Source organism: Monopterus albus, unplaced genomic scaffold, assembly GCF_001952655.1.
Source record: "Monopterus albus unplaced genomic scaffold, M_albus_1.0 scaffold52.1, whole genome shotgun sequence".
NCBI lineage: Eukaryota > Metazoa > Chordata > Actinopteri > Synbranchiformes > Synbranchidae > Monopterus > Monopterus albus.
In genome coordinates, this window is record NW_018127932.1 from 1,589,394 (window position 1) to 1,615,020 (window position 25,627).

Genomic DNA, 25,627 nt, shown 5'->3' on the forward strand with positions numbered 1-25,627 from the left:
GAAAGGGTGACATATGAAAGACAAATTCAAGCCCTGGTTCGCCAGGACACATGACGACTCCTCAGGTCTCCATATTAAAGTCAAAATGTTTGACCAGGTACAAAATAGGTTTTATCTCTGCAAACAAATGGAAAAAAACTGGACTGGCATTTTCTATGGCTGGTTGAAGGCTCCTGTAGTGAACAGCCAGCACTGGGCTGAAATGAACTGTTAGTAGTTTAGTGATTGCGCGACAGGATGTTGGGGATTGCCATTCACAGGCAGCTCTGTGTATTTATGGTTGTGTGTACTTTTCTGCAGGGCTTTTTTGTTTGTGTGGGAGTATGTGTATCTGTGGATGTTTTTTTTCCCCTGTGTGTTTGGTTTTGGACTGAGGCAGCTGTTGGTAGTTGTCTGCCCCAGCCACCCTCCCACACAGATGTCCTACAGTGCTGGTCAGATGTTATGCTGTTCAGACTGCTCTTTGTCTGCCTCTTCCACTTTAGCAGGACTGTGTGTTTACCATGAGCAGGCTGAGCTGACTAAAATACACTGTATCACAAGGTGAAAAAATTAACATGGATTCTATTTGTTCCAGTTCTTAGGCTCCCACAAGCATGCTGAAATATTCTGTAGTGAGTGTTGGTTGCAATTGCACTGCATGCAGTTGATCCAGCCGTGCTAAAACGGGTCTGCTGGAGTTCGCCACCAGCCTGTAGCTGCTGTTCACAATGGGGGGGAAAAAACAAATTTACCACTGATAACACTGTAGTTCAGAAATATTCTCTGCAGAGTGCAGAATTAAACTCCAAAGATATTAAACTCTAGTGTTATTATTTTACCTAAACCTCAATATTTCTCATCAGCTCACACTTGTAGTACTTTGGATGAATCAGTTGGAGCTGGTAATATTTGTACTGGTGATGTCAGCTGTTGTAGTATAAGCTATAGTGTTGCTGTTTGAATATCTCCACCAGGCATTAAGCAATAGACATGGCAGGCAGGCTAGTAGCAGTTGTCAGGACAGCATGAGAGCGCTCAGAGGAGCCGAGACCCCAGGATTATCTTGGGGTTTACTGACACCCAGATGGCACCAGCCCCCCCAAAACCTCTTGTGAAATTACCTAGACAATTAGACTGCCTTCACAGAGCTGTCAAACAAATTACTTTTATCACTCAGCAAGAGGGGGGCAATTATATTTTCGTCAGAGTGACAACTGTCCGCTTGAGTTCTCTGCTTTCCTGCCAGTTCTGCAGGCCTGTGCTGGGTCATTGGCCTATTCTGTCAGTCTTTCCTCTTTGGGCTGTCAGGAAAGTGTTGCGTGAATGATTTAACAGTAAATGGATTTGATGTGTCCTATGTTTATTGCACAGTGGGTTGTGTTGTCGTTTTGGTTTTTAAGAACTTTCTTGCATAGATGTGTAACTAACCCTGAAAATTAGTCCCAAAATGTTTAATTTTAATGAGCCTTGACTATGTTTGACAATAGACACATTGTTTTTTTACAGGATTTCTTTATTAGCTGGCTTCCTTTTTTTTTTTTTTTACCCTATTCATGTGATGTGCCTTATTCTCATTTTTCTCATCTTGTTTTTCATTTAAAAGGAAGTAGATGCACTTTTTTTTATCATGTCTCATGTACTGCTACCTCTTGTTCTTGTTTACTTCTCCTGTCCCTGCTGTTTCTTCTATCTGCATCTCTGTTCTGTCTGTGCCTCATCTCTCCTACCCTATCTCCCTCATCCATGCTGCTCCTTTTGAGTAGCACGTTAAACCCTTTGTTGACTTTCTCTAGAGCTGGTTAAAGCAAGACATAGTTGGGATTCCAGCTGGATTGGAAAAAGGAAGCTGCAGATCTGGTTTTGGGGTGTCAATCTGTTTAGTTCCCCCACTGCTGCTGCCTGGACTGTAGGTGTCCATTGCTTTTCGCACAGTGTAGAATCAGAAAGGCAGCTCAAATAAGGATCTGCCACACCATTCTCCCCATGTCTGTCTAGCAGAAGGATGCAAATCTAATCAGACAGGAAATGGCACCTGTGATTATGAGGACAAAACTTTGACAAGGCCATGTTAATGTGGGGCACAGGGACCAGTTTAGGATTTTAGAACCAGGTTTGTTCTTGGTTTCTCAGATCTAGTAGTTCAAAGCCCAGTTGACATGTAAGCCAATGCTTTCTCAAGACTGGTTGGAATGTTTGGGCTGTGCCATATTCAGTATGTGTCAGCAAATGGCATAGACAGTACCATTTAAACATGTCAGTGAGATACTGTCAATTCTAAAAAAAAAAAAAAAAGTTAAGTTGACCTCAACTTAAGAGAGAACCAGACCTTTATTTGAGATGGAGTTTATTTTCAGTTGTCCCTGCTTTATAGCTGATAATATTTAATCAGTTTGACTGTTCGACCTCCTCCTTGTTTCTTTTCTGATTCCACTGTTTGACTTTTAAGTATAACACTTCCTCCTTACAGACCTCTAAGTGGCAGAGGGGACCAAATTCTTTCTGTTCTCTCAAAGATGTTTGCTGTGAAACATCTGCAAGAAGTGTAGAGTTTAGCAGCAGCTTAGCGTTGAGAATTAGCAGAAAAGTTTAATTAATCAGTGACCGATTACATTTCCATTATAAAGAGGAACTGGGAGCAGCAGAGTAGTCGGTTATGGCACGCCTATGTTTGGTGTACTGACAGAACTGTATATCCTGCTATATTTACCTCTGACAGGTTTGCCTCTTATTTAAGATGATGAATTTTGTTTCAATGGTCTGGAGTGTTTGTAGTCCAGTACAAAGTAAGCCATCTAATTAAATCCAGTTGGGCAGGAATGAGTTTAGCTGTAGCTTCTATGGATACAAAAGCAACAGAGAGGAATGGAAAGGGCACTGTGGAAACAGAAAGACAGGAAAGAAACATGTCTGTTAAACTGGTATGTTTTCTCATCACCCTATGGTCATATCCTCAGCTGTCTCTGTGTACTGCAGGTCCAAAAGGTAGGGGATGAGAAAATCTAATATATGGTTGGCTCTGTTCCTGCAAGGCCTGAAAATGGTTTTGAAGTATGACTTTGATCTGGGTAATTGAGTTAGCTGTACATACTAAGGTGTGTTAAGACGTACTGGTTAAAATGTTGGCATTTTTGATTTGATGTTTAAATGTGTTTTGGTGCCAATATGGAGGTGACTGACAGGCACCCACCAAATTATCTTTAAGTGAACTGTTAACTTTAGTATGGCTGCTAATAATGGCTAATTACTGTAGTTGTTTGGCTTCCTGTTGGTGTGTGTCTTTCTCACACACAGATGCACAAACACAGACTCCCCTGCTGCATTTTCTCTTTGTGTGTGTGCATTTTGTCTGCTCTCTGTGTGTGTGTGTGTGTGTGTGTGTGTGTGTCTGTGGGCATGTTCCTGGCTGCCCATGCTGACTGTAATGAAGCCTGTCATATATAGGTTAACACTGCTCCCTAAACTACCCAGCCAATCAAAACCGGGAGACAAGGAGCGTGCCCAGTGGCCCCAGACTCTACATAAGGCTGTTGTGCCTATTGACAGCACTGATAGTATGGCTTACTGACTGGCTGTCTGGCTGGCTTACTGCCTAGTTGTCTGCCTTCTTGGCTATGTAGCTGCCTTTCTGCCTGTGTATACCTAATCTGTTTGTCTGTTTAGTGTCTTAGGATTGCTGTACCAGCAGGAACAGAGGGGGTGGCAATAATTGGATTTTTGCCCCCGTTACTCTTCTAAATCCCTGTATTTGCTCTCATACACATCCACAGGGTGGTCGGCCTGTCGTGCTTGTATGTGTGGCATAAACGATGGAGCCAAAGAAGCAAGGGATAGATTGTGCGGCATTGTCACAGTCCTGTTGTGGCTGCCATGTTCTCTGCTGACTCTGATAGTGATGGAACATCTGAATAGTCAGCCCTTTCCTTGCTGTTTTTCCTCTTTCTTTCTCGCATACATAAACCTCATTCACCCCACCACACCCCTCGCTCTGATAGGATTACAGCCTGCGCTTTTTAATTAATGGGTTAAATAGACCCCCTACTATGGACCTCGAAAGGGGCTCTGTGTCTGTGGAGGGAGGGAAATGGGGATGTCACATGAATGTTCATTTAGACCACTATTAAAATGATCCCTGTGTCCTTCTGATCAGCATGATATTTGTTTGTGTGTGTATCAGGGTGGAGACTGATCGGAAAACTAATTAACACATCTGCACTGCAGCCAGTTGACTCGAGACAGGATGTTTCATTTGAAGCCTGAAAATCTGCCCTCTGTGTAACATAATACCTGTTCTTAATTAAAAATTGGATTTTAGGGTTAAGCTACTAAAGCAGTGTCCCAACAAACACCTGACGGCAGGTTTTGTCATGAATGTATTATGTGAGATGTTAAAATGTTCTTTGTAATGAAGATCCTTCATCTGTGATATTTTTTTAGTGAGGCAGGGTCGGTGGGATTTTATGATTCCCCCCCCCCCCCCCTTTGGCTCTGGGGCGTTGGTTTGTGTCCAAACGTGCTGCTCCCAGTATGTCTGAACAAATGACATTGTTGATTTGATTTTACTATTTCTGAATGCCTGTATGAACAATGAAATCATTTCAGTTCTGTAAAAATATTTAAAACAGATATGATGTTTATCCTGATCTGTGATTGAGTAATCCTTTAAGTATTGTCAATTTTGCTGCGTTTAATTTGCAGATTTGTTTTTTGGATGTAATGATGTTCACACTGTTTAATATTAAGGGATAATATTCTAAAGATAATTTCGAGAGATATGCAAATGATAGTGAGTTGTTTTAGTTAACGGCGGCTGGGGAGGTGGTACTGTGTCGGTGTTTGGAATGTCTGAGACCAACTAAAACATGTTGACGCCTGTGATATCATCAGTTGTCATGCATGCTCCTCTTAAAGCCTCTTGGGCAACACAGTCAGATAAACTTGCAGCATTTGTTCTTCAAGCACTAAGAAGATACCATGTGTCCTTAACTCAGAAGAGGAAATGGGCATCATGGTTAGAGGTCGGAGAATTATTGACCTGCCTGAACAGTGGTGCCACTGGAGTTAATGAGCAGTTTTTTTTTTATTTAGTTCTGTCTTTTAATGTGTCTGTGGTTTCATCAACATAGATATGGTGCTGGACCTATAGAAATAAGGGTCCGGGTTAACTATGCTGTTAATGTTTTTTAGTCAAACACACACCTCTTGTGTTTACATAAAGAAATCTGGTGTCAAACTGAAATGGAGATGCTTCAAACTAGCCACTGACTCGCACGCTTAGAAAATGTAACTATAAAATCTTCAACTGATGTTTTTTTTGCTGCAGACAAGGATGAAATGACAGTATGCCATTTTTTTCTTGCAGAAATCCTAAGGCCACGGTGCAGAGGACCAACAAGAAGGTGAACAATGATCCCACGCTCCGCATTCAGAACCTTTCTATTCTCATCAGGCAGATTAAAGCTTACTATCAGGTAAGACTGACTTCTGATGAACAAGCCATAAAGCCAATGCAGCTTCACCTCAACAGCTGAGGTGAAGGTCAGGAGATATTTTTTTACTGTTATTTAAAAGAAAATGGACAATCTGGTATGGCTAAACCTAAATTTTATTTAAAGCTGTACACAATGTCTCCATGTCCTCTAATGCCTGAGCTGGGGTGGTCTGCGTTCAGATGGTGGGTTTTGACCCCTCAGGGTTCAGTTAAATATAATCCGACAACACAGCTTTCACTTGCACACTTCCTTTTAATATAATGGGCTACAGAGAAAATGCAGCGTGTTAATGTATTCAGTGTTTTTTGGTGAAGTGAAAAGCACTAAATAGGCAGCTGTGGCTCAGGAGCAGGTTGTTTCTTAACTGGACTGTTGGTAGTTCAAATCCCAGCTTCTCTAGTTCATGTTTTGAAGTGTCCTTGGGCAAGACACTGAACCCCAAGTTCACCCTGTGGCTGTGCCGTCTGTGTGTGAATGGAAAATAGTGTAAAGTGCTTTGAGTGTGCTTCATTGCATAGAAAACCGCTATATAAGTTTAAGACCATAAAAGCTGATGAATGATTACCGACCATCTCCTGACCAGTCAGTCAAATTTACACTATGCAACACACTACACAGTTGATTTGCCTTTGCTAAAGTCCCTAGACAAGAGCTTGCAGTCTATATCAAGGGCAGACGCAATCGAATGACAAGCTGCTGTTACAGTTGTCTACCTCTTTTGCTTTAAATGTTTACTTCTTCAGCCTGCTGTCAAACAGTATTTTTTAAATGCACAGTGTTATTTCCTTACTGTGTGTAACAGCTATGCCAGTTGTGAAACCTGAGAGCTTAGCAGACAAAGTGTCCAGAGAGAATATGATTCACTGTATTTCTACAGCACGGTCTCAGCTATGTTTGTGATAACCAGGAACTGAGCATGACCCTGCATGCTGTTGTGACAGTAGAGTGAGTTCAGGAATGTTATTATGACCAAGCTATTGCACTGACAGACACAGATTTCCCACACTTCAGACTTAGGACAGTGACCCATATCCTCAGGGGCTATGGCTGTGCAAACACATTTACTCGTCACAGAAATGGCTGCATTCGAATACACAAATATTAAATGGCAAAACAGTTAGAACGTTTAGCTAGATCTACACCATCTCTGTAACCTGATAGTGTTAGAATAAACCTGAATAGTTAAGGCTGTTGTTTTTTGTACTTGGATTTAAGAAAAAAAAAATCAGCAGTTTTTAATATTTTGAAGTCAAGTAAATAGTGACACTGATTGGTTAATAGTGTTGTCAGCTCTGGTTTCCTGTTAATAATTCCAGTGTGATCAATCAGCCTATTGTGTAGACATTGGTGTTATAAGCCTACAAAAGCTCCACTAGGCCACCTCAAACAGAAATATCTGTCAGTGGCTGCTGAGGGTGAAGTATTAAAGATGGGCAGTGTCTTTTGAATTGCCATTGGATGATGTCTACAAGATTGTGGGTGTCACTGGCACTGCTGTGGAGCAGGGATGGATGGGGGTGTTTAAATCATGACGACGACTCACCATCGTGATTCCTGTCGCCTGTCTCTCAAGTACTGACCAGCAGAGCTGACAAATGATGAGGTGACGGGAAGGGTTAAGGATGTTCAGTGGTGTGTTCTATTTGAAAGGTTGTGTACATTGCAAACATCCGTGCAATTTCCTGTTTTTAATCTGGACGTTTTGCTTGTGGTCAGCAGATTTCAGACAGTATTGACAATGTATTAAATTGAATCATGGGTCTCCTTTTCCTGTGGTTGTTTTGTTGCTTACTGGTTTCACATTTCAAGAGCTGTATGGATGAATACAGAATTATTAGGCCCTAGACTAATGGACTTAGCAGGATTTTCAATTTAATGTCCTTCTCAGCACTTTGTAAGAAGACGTGGAGTGAGTCAAAACCGTGTATGGTTGGTTGCTTTCTGTGATTGAATAAGTCACTCTCACATAAGACCCTTAATTCAGTTTTCCCAGCAATCTTATCAAAATCATTTTTCACTGCGTCAGTTTGTTTTACTTTATTGGAGCACAAGAATAAAAGCCTAAAGTTAATTCAGCAACATGAGCTGGAATCATACTCTTAAAATATATGTGTAACTCAAAGTCAAATGCCAGCGCACTGGTGCATAGGTATCTTGTTTCCTCTGGGGTTTTCCTTTGTCCATCTCCTCGTCCATCCCTTAACAGGACTAGTTTTTTTCCGCTTCCTCTTAGTGTACCGTTGTTTCTGTATGAGATGTAATCCTAACAGCATGTGTGTGTTTGAGTGTGTCGTTTTCCACATGGGAAATGCGCAGATTGATTTTGTGCAAAATCAATCTGCCTGTGTTCAAAGTGTTACTGTTCTGTGACAGAAGATTGTGTAGGAGGAAGTCAGTGTCTAGACAAACTTCACACTTTGATATGAGAATATGGTGAACAGATCAAGGCTAAACAGCTACTAATGTGTGTGTGTGTGTGCTTGACCATGTGAATGTATTGTGCATTTTTATGTTGCACCAAGGCAGGTATGATTGCCTGGACATATTTTCTGACTGTTTAGTGAGGGAAAATTTCCAGGCCTGAAGTGATCACATTTCTGCTTTCAAAGAGGCCTAACTTTTCTGTTACCCTGTCATTTCCATACAGCACGGTGCGGACTCCACTGAAGGTTTCCTGTCTCTGGTGTTCAGTCCAAACATATGCTGGGGCTCTTTTTAATTTACAGACCTTGGTTTGGCATTTCTAGGAGGAGTGTAATTTGAAGCGCCAGGAAACTGGGTTAAACTTTTGTGCTCTTACTAGTGTGTTAAGTGAATCTCCTTTTCCTGTTGTATGCAAATCAGGCTCTGACAGTATCTGGTGCAATTCAGTGTCAGAACGACTCATTCAAATTGATGGAAAGAGGGATGCCTTTTATTCAAACAACAAAATGATTGCTTTGGTTGCTAGATGTTTTTATAAAAATCCGTAACCTCTAGTAGATGCTATTCAATGTTGGAGTAATTTACTGCAAATGATCTGTATTAATTTGTAGTTAAAAGTAACTTTTTTCATTCCTACATCCACACAAAAAACTTTTACTATTGGAAATAAAAGCAGTGCTGTCGTCTCTTTGCCACTGACTTGGTTTGTGGTGTGGCGTAATAGCTGGGAGCTCTGTTATGACTCTGTACTGGGTTAGATTGAAGTTGGAACACAGCTGGACATAAAATATACTCGTTCACAACCATAGATGCACACACGGTCTGCAGCATACTTTAGCATTAGATGGTTGTTTATGCTGTCGACATTATCAGAAATGCAGAAAATAAATTTTCCATGGTCTTGCTGTCTTTCTGCCCCATTCATCATCAGTCATGAGCAAATCCGTTTACTGGGCATGCGTTTGTAGCTACAAGCTAAATGTGTTCTTGTGCAGACTCACATGGTAGCTAGTCTGAATATCCTGTTGATGATGTAGCAGCTAGTTAACTGGCTAGGTTTTAAGCAGTCACACAGGCAGCAGGCAAACATCTCAATGGAGCTGAATAGGGAAATGCATTTCAGTTCAGAGGTGAGTTATTGGTCTGTCTGGCCTTTTTTGATACGATTCATTTTGAACACAGTCTTATATTATAATTTTTCTGATTTCAAACATTGAGAGAAATATTGTAGTAAATGGCACTTATTGTTGCTGGCTTTCTAATTGGCTGCTTATTTATTCTGAGACATTTATATGCGAACATCCCCACTGGTCTTTAAGTTTACAGAACTTCATGTTGTGTTGTTCCTGTTTACACCCAGAACAAATCACATCCATGAGTGGGAACTAAACTTTGGCTTACCCAAAATAATGCTGTAATGCCTTATGTGTGCAAGAACTTTGTGTGTTGGTGTGTGCCTTGTGAGATAAATAAGGTGAATTTATGGCAGTTATGGTGTAGAGTAGGTTCTGATATGCTAAAAGGGAGCTATTCCAGCTGCTAGCTGAGCTGCTGTATTACATGGACGCTAGAAATAGGATTTGTTTTCTACACTGCAGGTGGCTTGTGTTTGCAGGAGTCACCACTCAAAATAAATTAATTAAAAACTGGACAAGGTTTATAGTGTATTTATTTTGAAGTTTCACCTTTTATAATACAAAATGTTGAATTAAATTTTCATGTTTGGACAAAAAAAACCATGAGGCCTTGCGATTAAAAAATGCTTTTTATTGCAACATTCAGCTTGTAGCAATTAAACACATTTACCCTAAACTGTCACTGCAAAAACAATTATCACAGCTGCTCTGCAACTTTACTACTTCAGAGTTATTAAACTAAATGTAAAACCTTAGACTTGAAAGAACTATCAACCGAAGCAATCGGGTTTATTTGAGTACAATAATTGCGTTGACTTTAATTGCATAGAATGATGTGTGTGATTGTGTGAACTTTTCCAGTGACTGTGAGCCAGCGCCTTGGTGATGGGGTGTGGAGGGCTTCTCCCAGCACACCTGCCTCCACCTTTGAGAAAAACAGCAGGATCATGCAGCCTGTCCACTCACCGAGCCTCAGGGCTCTAGTGTAAAAAGCACTCTAACTGATAGATAACAGCAGAGAACAAAAGAAACAGGGTACTAATGGCTTGTTCCCTCCTCCTCCTCCTCCTCCTCCTCCTCCTCTTCATGTAAGAGATAATCTGTCCATATGGCCACAGCAGACCCCGACTGCTCTTCTTTACACTGGAGTTTTCTGTTGAGCCAAGAGAAACTGTGGATTAGTTTTTAAAAACATTATTTTGTCAGGTCAAATTTAATGAATTTGTAGTTCAACAAGAGCTTTGGCTTTATGTTGCTGCTTTTTCAATGAAATTTGCACATTTACAGGATGTATGTGATTTAGTAGAACAACTTGCATGGTTTATATAATTTAAAAAGCTCCCATTGTTTTCCTGTTAAAGCAGAAAGGGGGAAAATGAATATCAGAACACAGCCCTTAGCCGTTCATGTCATTAGCTGCTGGGGGATGTTGCTTTGCTCCTTCAGCTGCAGTGCGCAAACCCTCTTGTGGTGTTACTGGTCTAATAGAGCACTGAACAGCGGGAAAAGCTTTCTTTGCATTGATTCAGTTCATGGGGATGTAGTGGTGTTAAAATGGTTTCTTTGTGTGTGCGCTAGGTGGGCTAGGTGCTGCACAAAGAGGAAGTGTGCTCCTTCCCGTTGGTGGTGGTAATAACCATTTCAAGTTCATAATCTCTTCAGTTTTTCTGCAGTAGAGAAGTCCACAGTGCCATACCCAGGAAACGGCTTGTGTGTGTGTGTGTGTGTGCGCGTGAGAGTGTGTGAACATGTACTGTAGTATGTGCGTCAGACTCTCTAGCATGAGAATAAACCAATCTCCTCGTTTCTATGGTAACACTCCATGTCTGCAGAATTGGTGTAATTCAGGCTTTCGGGGTGCAGGCAGCATTTGTACGCACATACACGAATGGACACGCGCACACACACGCAGTACAATAAGCCCCCTGTTAAAGCTATGCCAGTAGCGGAACTTGTGCCTGGGTGGATAGATGGGAAGGAGTTTCAGGGAGGTGTGTGCTGGGGAGGGCTAGATCAACAAGCAGGGCTCCTGTGAGACAGAAACAGCCTTGTAACCTTTCTGCTGGCCTTACTCTTAACAGACTCGTACACATGCATGCTCGCCTGCTGTAAGAGAAAATGCACCATTTTTCTTAGCATGGCCCGTGCCGTGTGTGTGTGTGTGTGTGTGTGTGTGTGTGTGTGTTTAGCAGGCTACTACTAGAACATAAATCCAGTCAGAAGATGTCCATTCAACTTAAGGCAATAGTGTTGGATGGAGAGCTCAGAACTCTGCCTACTGCATAATTTTCTCTTTAAAATATGCCACTATATATTTAGCTTAGGTTTGAATTGAGGATGCCAGATATCTTCTAAAGAAAGGATGATGAGGCATATCATAATGGGTATTGAATTATATCAGTTGTTAACCGATTTGCCGAGCCTTCTGCTCACATAAACATAAAGGTGCTTGCCCAACGCTGTATTTTCACACACTTTGTACAGACAAAGCACTGTATATTGCATGAGTAAATTCCATTGTGTTTGACAAGTTCTCCTGTATCTGACACCTTGTCTGTCTAAATGTCTCTGTGGGCTGGAAGAGGAGCCGGTGTTGAGGAACTGTGAATCCTGCTGGAATCAATAATAGAGCAATGGAGTCAGAATAGGGGGATGGGGGGGAAATGAAAGACGTCGAGGAGGAGGCGGCAGCTCAGTTCTGCGTGCCTGGAGTGAGAAGTGATGGAATCAAAGCTGCATTGCTCTCACTGTCTTCAATTTCCTCCTCCTTTTCATCTCTTTTCTCCATCTTCCCCTCCATTTTTTTTCTGCTTCAAAACTCACTTCCTCTATATTGGGAGTATTGGCATTTTTTTAAGTCACTGGCTATTCCATTATAGGATTCCTCATCTGTTAGGATTAGATAGTGAAGATTGTGATATAGTGACTGAGCCAAGAACACCTCTTCTGTTATAGTTACAATGAAAGCTTTTGGTTTGACAGCTATGTTAGCATGTGCATAACTGTTAGTATTGGTAGCACACTGTCATAACTTGCTCAGTGTGGTGGCTGGTCTCTCTCCTGCCATATCCATCAGGTTTTATGTATGAAACCTAAGCATTTGTCAGCTAATCCAAGATATTGGGCAACTCTGTTTTAGCTTTGTTATTGACCTGTGCTAATCTTCAAACCATGTTATTGAAAATACAGTCCATTTGACAGCATATTTAAAGTGCAGTCTTAAGAGTACATGCATTATCCTAAATTATCAACATGGTACAAATAAAGTTGATTGGGCTTGTGCCTTAGTGTGCAGCTCTTACTCACTGATAACCTCTTTCAGCATCTCCATAAATGATCAGGACCCTGTGGTTTTTAAATGTTAATTATCTTGTCCATAGGGCATAAAATAGACAGTGTCTTGTACTTCACTCTGTGTGCTTTGGGTAGTAGAGACAAAGCAGGGACAGTGAATTAACTCTTCTCTGAAGACTCTTTACCTCTGTTACACATCTGGCTTGCATTAGTGCCACAATCTGTCTTTTCAACATTATAAAGTCAGACACAGAATACAGATTTAATGTAAGTGGAAATGCAACAAAAGCCCATGATGATCTATGTAACACCTGGGCAGATCAGAAGAACCCTGACTAGCAAGAGCAGTTTGGTGGAGAAAGGAAGGAAAAGTGGTACTGAATAAGCATGATGTTGCACTAGAATCATAACTCTGCATAATGCAGATCATTCCTTTAAAACCTCTTCAGCTGAAGAGAGGAAATGAGTTAAAATAACTCATTTTGGGGTTGGAACAACAGTGACAAAAGTGTCGGGGTTAAAAGTGGTACATGCATTGAAGCTACGCCTTTTATCATTGCACCTGTGCTCAGTACAGGATTGACCTAAAATGTTAAGATGTTATTACTATGTGTTTGAGTGGTATGAATAGCTTTAAATGTGCTTGCACAGAAACCACATGCTGCCATTGACGAGGACAGGTATGAGTGACATTTCAGACCGGAACTGCCTGATGGTATTCATCATTGTTATGCTACAGTATTAAGTTTGTTCATTTCAATTTATTTGTATAGCACCAATTCACAACAATTGTTTCAGGGCACTTTACATATTTGGGTCCAGACCGTACGCTCTTATAAGGAAAACCCAGCAAATCCCCCTTGAACAAGCACTTGGCGACAGTGGGGAGGAGAAACTCCCTTTAATGGGAGAAACCTCCGACAGACTGTTGGTGGACGGCCTTCTGCCTCGACTGATGGGGATAAGTGGATAGAAGAGAGAGAGAGAGAGAAGCATCAGGACACAACAGGTTGTTATTATGCCATGAACTATCAGAAGACGGAACTTGCTAAGTTCCTTTCTACTCTCCATCATTGTCCTACTAGGATTATAATACTATACAGTATACACAGTACATATACAGCATACACGCACACCATTTACATGTGTAACACTATATAGTAATCTAATACTATTCCATACAATCAGTCAGCAATACAAAATAAATGTGCCAAAGAATGGGAGAGCATTCATATGGAAGCTCAGTATACGAGTTAAATGATGGCTACCCATTATTTGATGAGGGGGTGCCAGGCCATGCCGTCATAAATCTTGAGAGTCCCACAATAAGCAACACCATTTTCAAAAGCTGACTTACCCTTAAAACAAACCATCTCTGAATCCTCTCCTCACCCAGACAATAAGCAGATATTTGGCAGGACATATTCTCTGCATTGTGTTTGCTCAGGTTAAGAAGGCTTGTAGTGGCAGTCACCTCAGAGCTGGGTTTGCTCAACTGCCCAACCACTGAAACTATACTACTAATAATTAGTTAGGCAGCTATATTATCACAAACACCAATTATTAATGATAGAGCAACAATATGATATCAACTTAACTAGAAGCTTTATCAAAAAGAAAGTCTTAAGTCTAATCTTAAAGGTAGAGAGCGTGTCTGTTTGAAGCCACATGTTGGTGATGCACTGACCATCTGTTACCTCCCATCACATCTTCTTTTGTAAACCAGCGATTTTAATTTGATACAGAGACAAAAAAAAAACAAAAAACTGCTAACAAAGGTTTAGATGACCACAGGCGTAAGAGCGGCAACCGTTGAAAGCTCTGATAAGGAGGATGTACAGAAGCTGAAGTTATGTTTACAACTGTACTGAACATCTCTTGATGTGTAGAAACAATGACGTGTTAGTTGTTGAAACAACAAGCACAGATGCTGCTTTATTTTTAATCAGTCAAAACCACCAAATGATGTCAGATTTCCTGCCTCCCTTCACCTCCATGATGAGGTAATGCAGTATGTATATGGCAGATGGTTACAGCATGAGGGCATTTCTCCAAACCCCTTTACTTACTGTAAGTCCCTTTGTTGTGACATCAGCAGTTACATGCACAGAAAAGTCGAGCTGTCGAGTCAGATGAGTTCAAGTAGCAGGTTAGGCCACCTTCATGAAACAAGCTGTTCTTTCAATGCCACTGTGGTCTGGCCTCTGTTTACTGCTATAATAGGACACACATATTTCATCAGATGGTTGTTGAATCGTAGCCTCTATGTTCAATTTTGCAATGCATCACCAGACAAAGTAGCTATCATTGAGCTTATGAGAGAAATGTACTTGACATCATGTAACACAAAAAAAGATTATACAATTATATTTCCTAAAGATGTGACTGTTTCTGGTAGCTTGTTTGTGCACTATTGCAGTGCCCATAATTTCCATTGCTTTGACTTGCACTAAACCAAAGCATCAACAGTAATTAAATCCTACCCATCCTTACCCACTGTGTGTGTGTGCACGCGCATGTGCACATATGCTGTACTTATCTGTCTGCAGACTGTTGTAAATTGTAGCTTATGGTTTCATTTTGGTTGTCATGATTGACATGTGAATGGAGGGGGCCCTGTGGCATAACCCATGACAGCAGTTTAACTCGCATAAACACCACTGTCACTCTAGAGCTGCATAATTTGACTAATTTGTCTGTCGACTAATCTATCAATGAAATTTTCGATTAGTCAACTAATCTGTTAATGTTTCTAATTAGCATACAATTTTTCACTTAAAAAAAAAAAGTAAAACGACTTCAACCATTAGTATTTCTTTCTTTTTTATTGAATTTTCTATAAAAAAAAAAGTTTCAGTTTGAAAATAAAGTGCAATTTTAAATGCAATATAAAAACAATTACAAAAAGTACAACATAAATAATACTCCAACCCAGCACAGTGGAAAGAACACTGGTAATCTGTGCTTTAAAGTGCAACAGTGCTCAACAGTGCAAAGAATTAACACTGGAAAGGTGACAATTTTACATCCAACATCAAAGAATGAACACCTGAACTGTAATTATTTAAAATCCAATAACTAAAAGGTAATGGGTCCAATATCAGTTCTGCTTGGCACTGCAACGAATACCTAAATGTGTTATTTAAGTCCAACATAAAAAGTGCAAAAAAACGTTGGGGGCCTGGGTTACCAATTTCAGTAACTTGACTCAGTTCAAAACATAGGCAGGTAATCTTAAATAAAAGTATGCATATCACCGTCAGTCAGAAAGGGCTCAAACAGCATTGCAGTGGAGAAATGAAAGCAGGTCTACATGCTCTGGAGTCAGGCTTGCTCTTTTTTTATTTACAATGTTCCCGACAACTGAGAAAAGGCATTCAGATGGGGTTGACGTCGCAGAAGTGCTGCCCTGGAATGCCATCTCCTTGTCACAGAGTGAACGGATAACCGTTCGATTCGGCCTCTGTCTGAAATATTCCCACACTTTAGATTTTTTTTCATGATATTGCCTTGTGCAAAGCATCATCGCTTCCCCGTCTTGATAATCTTTTGAAGTGTACACCTTGTTCACACTGTTAAAACGTACCCCCCCGGCCGTCCATTCACTGTTACTGTCTTTGCTTGGAGATGATATTACAGAGCCCAGTGTCAGAGCCCTCAGGTTTGTCATTATGTCGTACTTACTTTGATGTCGAAAGCATGACGGCATGCACTGAAAACCTCTGCAGTCCTGATTAAGCTAGACTTGTAAAATGCTGAAATCTTTTTGTAACGTGCTCTTACTGGCAAAAGTTTTGACTTATACCAATAAAATAAGTTATTTCAACAGTGTCAATGTAAACCATACCCAGAGTGTTTACTTCTTTTGACATATTGACCAAACTCGCTCCTAGTGACAAAATGCAACACCTAAAAACTCTGTAAAAGTTTATTCAAGTTGTTTGGGCTTGTTGTTGTTGGTCATGTAAACAGTATTTTTTTCATTCTCATTATTGCATTGAAACACTAAATGTTGGTTCTCCCTTTCTGTTTCTTTGTGTGACAGGAGAGTCTCCAACAGCTGGTAATGATGCCTTTACCAAACGTGCTGGTAATGGGCCGAAACCCTCTCTCTGGTAAGTGTTGGTGCACTGAAAAAGTACCACAACATTACGCAGACTAATACCTTGACCAGTTCTGTGTGAGTTATAATTGGAGTGGTCTTCAAACATAAGCAAGACAAAAAGTCATACTTTATCCAAGACATGTTTCTAGTTGAATTATATGGGCAGCAAGCATACATGTACTTCACAAAGACGCATGTAATTTTGACACTTCATTAGAATGTGACAGTAGAACAGTTTTAATTATCTATTACTTTGATGTTTCACTTGACTTTTCTGTTTCATTCCTTTTCTTTAATTCTGCCATTATGAGATACAAAGGGGACTCAACTGAAGATGATGAAAATCCAGATTTTATTGTTGAGGTGATGGGAAATGGACAGAGTAATTGGCTGGTTTCAAGCAAATCCTTTTTTCATTCCTTTCAGTTTTCTTTGGCCAGAGTAAAGTCTTGTTTATGTAACTCCTGATGCTTACCACAGAGATGTTGCAGCCCATATTTCTGTTACCTGAAGTGTTGAATTCATTTAACCATTGCATCAAAGCTTTGACCTGCAGAACCTAACCATGCTACTTGATATATCTGAGCAGCCTAAAAGCAACAATAGTGCAGTTTCAAATGTTTGAATGCCATGAAAACATTTCTGAGCAGCTTGATCTATGCAGCTCCAAGTGCTACTTGATATTCCAGTGAGGTCAGTGAGGTATCTGAAGAGAGAAGATCATTTGTAGCAGGTCATCATTTAAGATCATGGTGTAATGGCTGTGGAAATTATAACTTTGTATAGATAAAGATGCTTGTGTTCCAGTCCATATAGCTCAGTTATTAATGTAATAGCCCCCATTGCAAAACCACTACAAGGCCATTGAATTGGTTGTTGCTTTTTTGAGAACATTGTCCACACAAAGGTTCATAGCCTTTGTGTACATCTTTCTCTAAATGTAATCAGCTTTTCAAAGTAAATTGTTTGCTGGCTTGTTGAAAGATATCTGAACCATTTAAAGGAGATCAAATGGCGTTTAAATCAATCTTCCCTCACCTGCCTTTATCAGTCACCACAACCATTAATGTGGCTTTTGTGTTTTCATCACTCTTCAACGGTCACGGTTACCTCTTTAATTTTCATACTCCCCCACTGGCATGAAGGGTAAATAAATAAACAAAGAGACCTGCAGTGAGTGTGCACACATTTGTGTGTGTGCGCCATTGTGTGTTTTCTTGCATTTCATTTGTTCAACCACTAGTCATAAGGACCATCAGCCAGAACTTCACAAGGTATTTTTTCTTTAATTCCATTTAGAGCTGCTTTCAATTATAACTCAGTGTAGTTATTGTGAAACCAAGAGGGATTCTTATATGAATACAACTCCCAAATCACTGTGTACTGTCAAATGTCATATGCCACAGTAGTACATTTCTGAAGCTCTGTATGTACAGCACCTTGAAAATCTTGCAGATGTACTGTAGTTACTTGAAACGGCAGCTTTAGTGAAGTGAATATTAACTGGATGCTCCAACTGACTCGGTGCAGAGAGCAGTTCCTAGTGAGTAGACCAGAGCAGGCACAAACCATTAAACTGCAATCCTTAGGGTCTCTGTGCTCTTTACCCTCTAGCTTGTCAGTCAGTCAGTCAGTCAGATCGACAGTGGCTGTGGAGTCTGGCTTGCTGGTTTAGGGGCTGCCAGCAGAAAGTCATTGGCCATGTGGCTTTTATTATGTTCTCATTAGGAGGTTAGTTAGGGGATGGGGGAAGGTTATTTTCATTATGGTCAACAGTGCGAACATACTGTAGTAATCTTTACTTCTCCCCAGGCTCTGACTTACCCTGTCTGCCTTGTACTGTACATAATGTACAGTGAGATGCGCACACACACACTCTTTTGTGAACGCAAGTAGTGTTTATTGAGTGTGCATGCATGCACATGTTGCTTCACAGACACATGTAGTACCTCCTTTGTTTAGTCTTACAGCCAGTAGATCTGGTCTGATCTTTGCTCTCAAAATATGTTTGTGCAAACCTGGTTCTTGTTGTAACGACGGGTCTGTAGCTGCTTTACTCAAGCCACATGTTGTCACTAATGTCATTATTCGCATGGATATGGTTCTCAACTGTAGCTGTTGGTAAATACAAAGCAAAAAATCAGTTGACAGCTTGCCACGTAAAAATCCCAGATGCAGTCCAAGTGTATCTTTTCATAAATATAAATCAGTTTTATTGAAAAATCTGGCTGAACATATGAGGGACAAAAGGTGGTTGGTATAAGAGCACATCTGAATGAGCAGCAGTATTTCCAACACTAGCAACAACAAGAACCACAGCTGTTGTTCACAGAGGGGCTTCACAGTTGTGTGTGTGTGTATAAAGGAGTAGTTAAAGTCGGGCCTGTTTTTTTTTTGTCCACAGAAGTTAAACTGTTCCATGAGGAGAATGTTTGGTTTGTTTGTACATTCTACTGTGGTTTTTCCATAAGGAACCATAGAATAGACAGAATTGTTTGTGTGTGACGTGTGGAAAATGGTGACACTGAAACAATGAAAATAAACTAGAGAAAAGGGAATTCAACCAATTTTTTAAAAATCATTGTTCTTCTTTATGGTTATCTCCAGCCAATTCAGTGCATCTTGTGTAAAGGCAGATTGGGTTGTGTCCTGCTGCTAGGAATATGATAGTCCTGAAACTGTAACCACAAACCAAACATCCACGCTCTGTGTTCCAGAACCACAAAACAAATAAACAAGTGATCAAAAATAAAAGTGAGGTATGAGCTGAAGCGCGGTGGTTCAAAAGCAGAATGAACCATGGATTTGGTGAACCATTATACTCCTAATTGCTGCTCATGACACCAGCCTCAGTTCCAAGTTATGTCTCTGTCACTTGACACTATATGTTCACTTATAAAGCATAAATACCCTACAATATTTTGAAAATGAGGTTCATCCATCTCTGTATTCTGCTCCAATGAGAAGGGTTGAATACACTGGCATTCTATCATAGCAATACCAGATTGCCTGCTCCAGCTTCATCACTAATGTGCAAGTCATTGGTTTCTGAATGACTCTGTTCATCATGGCAGTAGGGAGGGTTATAGCAGTAGATTGCACACGTATGCAAACACATTTTCTCCCTTCTTATTCAGTCACATCCTCAGAGACCGATGACAGATAACAATGGCATACAGGAAGAAGGATTTGTCACTGTCCTTCTGACCTCTTGTTTCCTGCTAAAAGAATAAAGCAGTGAGGGAGGAAAGGAGGTGACAAAGGAAGCCTAGATGAGTAAATACAACCACCCAGGAGGCACAGATTGTTCATAACAGTGCTAAGAGAAGCAAGGGAGGAAGGGTGGATGCATAGATTGTTGCCTTTCATTTGTCACCAAAGTGTTTCAGTAAGGTCTTGTGCCACCAGAACAGCTTTGGTGCACCATGGCGTTGGTTCTCCAAGTCTTTAAACTCAACTGGAGGGATGAACACCAGTTTTCCAAAAGATATTCCCTCATTTGGATGATAGGGTTGGAGAGACTGTCTAACACGGCGTTCCAGAATCTCTCATACGCGTTTAGTTGGGTTGAGATCTGGTAAGGCCAAAGCATACAGTATGACTCATCATTTTAATACTCTTCAAACCATTCAGTGACCCCTCGTGACACTAATCCTGGAAGAAACCACTTATGTATTTATTTAGGCTTTTCCTTTAATTGTGTGTGTGTGAGAGAGAAGGCAGGAAGAGAGAGACTGAGAAACGATGAGGCTGACAGAGATGTCTCCTTGAAGCCGCCTTGCTGCTGGCTGGCGATTCTCTCTAGTCTCTTTTCAACCTTGCCTCTTCGCATTCCTCCTGCTGTCTTTCTCTCTCTCATGGTTGTTCTCTTTCTTTATTCTTCCCCTGTGTTTGTGGAGCTTGTGCTCAGTGTTATTTTCCTTATTTTGTCTCTTGTCCTTTCATCTTACTGTGTCTCCCTTTCCAGCTCTGTAAATTATTTATCCTTCCAAGTCCCTTATTTTTGAAGCAATGCAGAAGTCGATTGATGAGCTGAAAATCCCTTTCCTGAATTGAATAGGTTCCTACGGCTCCAATAGAATGCCATTAAGCCTTGCAGCTGTTAGGGTTAGGTTTTATCTACAGTCACCCACCCAAATGCACTCGTATTCTCTCTGTTGATGATGAATTCAGACCTGGGGTATTTTTCTTTTTTGAGGCTGTGGTAAATAGGTTTACTTTTTATGTTGTGAAACTGCTTTGAGTGGAAAAAAATGCCAAGGAACTGGAAAATATAACTAATAATCTGCACCTATATGTGTAATGTTTGTGTATTTTTCTTGTTAAAATTGATTTTAGAAAATTGGTATCAAAAAGTATTGTTTACAGATAGGTATTCAAGTCAAAGTGTCGGTACCGGTATCGAAGATTTTTGGAATGACACCCAGTTCTTCACACACTGTTGGCCTGCTGGTCCTTTCTAAAGGAACTGCCTGGTTGACTGTTGGACTCCTTTCTGTAGTTGAGTCCATTTAGGAAATGTATCCTATAATTTGTGGTTAGGTTAAATTGGTTTTATTCAACTCATCTTGATTTTCAATATTTGGAATATTCATCAAAGAAAGAAGCTGTGTTTTTATTTATTTATTTATTTATTTATTTTTAGTTCTTTGTATGCCTGCTTTTAGTTGTTCCATGCTGACGATTGGCCCATTAAACTAAGAGGCAAACAGACCACCCTCCACAGAAGAAATGCTGTCACTAATTTATTATTATTACAGCTAGACAGTGTTAGCACTCAATACCCACTGGGCCTTTTGAGTTGGCTTATCTCTCTCTCACACTCACACTCACACTCACACTCACACACACACACACTGGTTTCAGTACGGGAAACACACTACTAGTACAGACATAGACACATGTACACTTGCTTATACCATACAACTTAGTCACTGTAACACATGCATACACCACCTGGGTTACTGTGTTTCAGCCCCAAATCCCACTCATGAGCTCAGGCCAGTTAAGCGTGCTAGCAGCTGTTTGTGGGTTTCAGCAGTTTCTAACAATATGCCATGACACATGGAAAAGGCCTAGAACTTCCTGCCAGCCAATGTCACTATTAAAAACACTGTGGCACTGCACTGTAACTATAGGAAGGGGTTTTATTAGGCAGAAATCGTAAAAGTAGCTGTACTTATCCTTTATACATGTGTTTATAATTAAATACTTGAGACGGTGGTTGCTGCTGCAAAAATCCATAGAATCTTGTTTTGCCTCTTGAGTCACAAAAGCCAGTTAAACAGAATGTCAAGGTAAAACTGAAACAAGACAGAGTTAGAATAATTGCTAGGTGTGTGTTGTTTGGTTTTGGTCATTTTAATAGTGTTTCGTAGTTCATGTGGTTTTGCTATAATCATAATGCTCTATATTTATATATATATTTGTTTTTAGAGCAAGGTCTGGAGGAGATGAAAAAACTTTTGCTGTTGCTACTAGGCTGTGCTGTTCAGGTAAGAGCACAGTTTATACCATTTAAACAATTGTACCCTTTTTTTTGTATGTGTATTTGAGGTTTCAAGGAACAGGAATAAAGGAAGTTCATAACAGTTGTATATTAAAAGACATTTGTGTGATTATGATTCTGTATCAATATAATAAATGATGCTGTCCCCTGATTTTTATTTTTATTTTTTTTTGTATTTTATGACAGTTAAAATGAGCTAGTTTATTTATTTATGTTGTAGCAAAGCCAGTAACTTGGGAAGAATTCTCCATTTCTTTTCAGCCTGCCTAGATTACAGCCATTTGCTCTCTTGAATAAAACAAATTAATTCAGAAAATGTTGTGTAGTAAATGACATACAGACCTTTTCCTGTCTTTTGACAAAGGCCCCATTCAGCTCTTGCTCACCTCATTTCAAACGGCACTGGCTTTTCACCAACTTTATTGTTTTAGCAAAAAGGCACCATAGTGACGGTGACGTGAGTAACTCTGACTTGGTGCTCTGTCTGCGTTAAGCATGTCCGCACCTGGTGTTGAATAAGAAGTAGCACACAGCGGGACAACCTCTTTAGTGTGCAGTCTTATTGTAAGTGTATCTTATGCCAGCAAGATAGGAAAATTTATTTTTTTTTGTCTCACCCAGAAGATAAACTTGCTTTTGAAGACTAGACTGCATTCTTAAATACAACTACTGCCACCTGGAAACCTGTATATCAAATCAGATTAGGGTTTGTTTCTGCAGTGTTGGGCTACTTGACCTTCCAACTCAACAAACTCTTAAACATCTGCAAAAAGCTTGTCTTCAATAAATTGATTTTTGTACCCCTCCTCCACTTTCTTGGTTTACAGTGTGAGAAGAAAGAAGAGTACATTGAGTGTATCCAGACCCTGGACTTTGACACAAAAGCTGCCATAGCATCCCACATCCAAGAGGTATTTCGCCTCCATAGTAAACAACATTGGAGAAAATTTTGATGTTTAAGTTATCAGACCTCACCAGCCCTCGTTTGGTTGCATTGCCTGCTGTGCAATAACAGTGGCATGGGATGGTGAATAGTTAAGTTCACTATATGGCAGGAACAACAATGTACCAACAAAGGGATTTGAATTCATAATTGGCATGCATCTTTGAATAATGTTCTTTTGTCTGGTGACGATATTTTTTGATGATTTAATGATGGTTATTCTAGGTTACTCATAATCAGGAGAACGTAGTCGATCTGCAGTGGTTGGAAAGTGGCGAAACGCCTCCTGAGAATCTGGACAGCCTTTCCAGAAACCTGGCTTTCCACCTGAAACGCCTGGTGGATGAAAGGGACACACAGCTAGAGGTAATGACATAGATGGGTATGTTAAAACAGACTTATTGAACCTGGGGAATTCCTTTTATTATCACAGCAACGTACCAACTAAGCACAATACAAAGGTGAGAGGAGAAAACAACTAGGAGAGTGTTGTTGATTTTATTTGTCTTTTTATTGTGCTGGGGGTGGAACACTGTTACAGTATGTACTTTGTGCTTCTGGCTGTCTGTTACACTTCCCGAAACAGAACATTGCTAATAAAAATGATGGGCAGCCTTTGCCAGGGTTATGTGGAAACATTTCTCTTTTTGCCTTTACCGCATAAGAGCAGCCTCAGGAAGGAAGGGTTGAAACAATTAACTGTCCCATGGATGGGAGGGTATATGACTGTGTATTTTAGTATACACATCATTAAATGAGTTTCCAACCCATAGGGTGCAGATGCCCACAACTGATATAGCTGATCTGTGTGTGTCAGGGGTTTTATTAGCCTCCAGATTATCACTGTGTAGTCCAGCCCCTCTCAATTAAAATCCCATTTCCTGTCGTAGGCACTAGTTCAAAATTGGTTGTGTGGGGCCATGGGCATACTTCTTGCTCCAAGGCCTGTGTTGTCATTTTGGGGTGAGGGTGCTTTTGGTGAATCCATGGGTTTTCTCTTTGTTTTAAGCCTATTCCACTGTCCTTGTTGAATTCCAGTCTGCTGTAGTTTACAAGTACGCTACCACAAACTATTGCGTAATACAGTATATTTAGTTCTTTAATAAATCTGGATTTGAGCTATCAAATGTCAGTTCTCCAGCAAAGCATACATTTAATTGGAAGGCCCTTGCTCTCATTCTTGGAATTTTGGATTTTCCACACAGCTAGAAATCACACAACCTGTCCTCTCTTTCTTCCTCCATCCATCCAGACTATAGTGGAGTTAACTCAGGAGAGAGACTGCGTGCAGCTGTCTCCGCTGGCTCCCTGTCCAACCCAGTCTCCCGGTGACTCCCCCAGCATGAGGAGGACTGAGAGCCGCCAGCACCTCTCTGTGGAGTTGGCTGATGCCAAGGCCAAGATCAGGCGCCTGCGTCAGGAACTGTGAGTACCACGGCTCAATCAGTTGATAAGAAATTGGAGAGAAATCAAGAAATGTAAATAGACCTTGTTCTGTCTCAGTAGCTAGGACTAAACAAGTTCAAGAACTACATACAACAAGGACATTGGCTGCAATAGAAAAGTAGCTGTCACTTCTAATAGTGTTTGCTACTGTAATTCCCATTCTGTTACATGACAGCTTTTCTTACTAACGCATGTTGTAGGTAGGTAGGTAGGTAGGTAGGTAAGTAGGTACTTTATTGATCCCTCAATGGGGAAATTTCAGTGTTTCAGCAGCAATGGAGAACAAACATAACACCATGAGAAACAAATACCACACACATATCTTGATAAACAAATTTCAGTACCTCAAGCAGCAATAGAGAACAGACAGCATAACACCATGAGAACTGGGAAGTTCCTGATTGTCATCAGCTAGTTCCTGAAATGATGCCAGGTCACGTGACTGCTTGTACTTCATAAGCTTTTTTGATGGACAGTAATCAAGGCTTCTGTCATAATTCTGTTTTCTGGGAATATAATGGAGTATTTATCAGAGGGATATTTGTACAGAGGGTTTCCACTGGATCTGATTGACTTTTCTGACACAGTTATTGCATTATGTTGTTGTTTTTTTTAATCTGTTTACTGTTATCTATCTGCTCACCAGATTATTTACGTCCTTTAATAATAAAATTGTGTATTTGAACCTTTCTAACCTGAAGAGATTTCCAGTCATCATCATCTTGATGGGAACTCGTTATGATTAATAAATAAATAAATAAATTTTAACCTCACATAAGACTCGACTGCTGTGATGTCACACTGCCCTCCCCCCACAGACATACACACAATCACAAGTAAATCTCCTCACACAAACCTTGGAGGGGCCTTTAACTTCTGCTTATGAATAATAGAGCTTCCTTTTTCAAGTGCAGTAATGGCTTGTGAGTCAGTAATGGTCAACACAGATCAGTTAGGAGAAAAGGATGACGTATTTCAGTGTAACCAGAACGTAGTGTCTAACTGACTGGCATAATGAGGTCAGTGTTGATAGTGAATGCTTGTCTAGTATATTTCATCATCTGTTGTTGTTCTGTTCCACAGTTTCAAGTAGAAACTAGTCTTGTATTGAAGTTCAGTGATAGTCTGTCAGGTCAAATAAAGTGTAGTTCCTGCTTCATTTGTATGCTAGATGTGATTTCCAGACTAGAAGTGGGGTGTGTAGGTCACCTCCTGCTTGGTGACATGTAAAGAAGGAAAAGCCTCTCTCCTTGAGTGAGCCTAAACTCATTGATTGTGTTTTTTGTGCTGATGTTTGAC

General features: G+C 40.4%; 1 protein-coding gene across 7 annotated transcripts in view; it reads left to right on the top strand.

The window, feature by feature from the left end:
- ccdc88ab (coiled-coil domain containing 88Ab) overlaps positions 1-25,627 on the top strand; it is a 58,308-nt gene that overhangs the window by 2,518 nt on the left and 30,163 nt on the right. For all 7 annotated transcript variants that reach the window (XR_002275087.1, XM_020601614.1, XM_020601615.1 and 4 more), the window contains exons 3-8: positions 5,342-5,450; positions 16,371-16,440; positions 21,867-21,925; positions 22,767-22,850; positions 23,108-23,248; positions 24,135-24,307. Coding sequence is in view for 6 of the 7 variants with exons in the window: in XM_020601614.1 (XP_020457270.1) it covers positions 5,342-5,450; positions 16,371-16,440; positions 21,867-21,925; positions 22,767-22,850; positions 23,108-23,248; positions 24,135-24,307 (636 nt within the window). In the remaining variant the exon portion in view is untranslated. The remainder of the gene's footprint in view (positions 1-5,341; positions 5,451-16,370; positions 16,441-21,866; positions 21,926-22,766; positions 22,851-23,107; positions 23,249-24,134; positions 24,308-25,627) is intronic.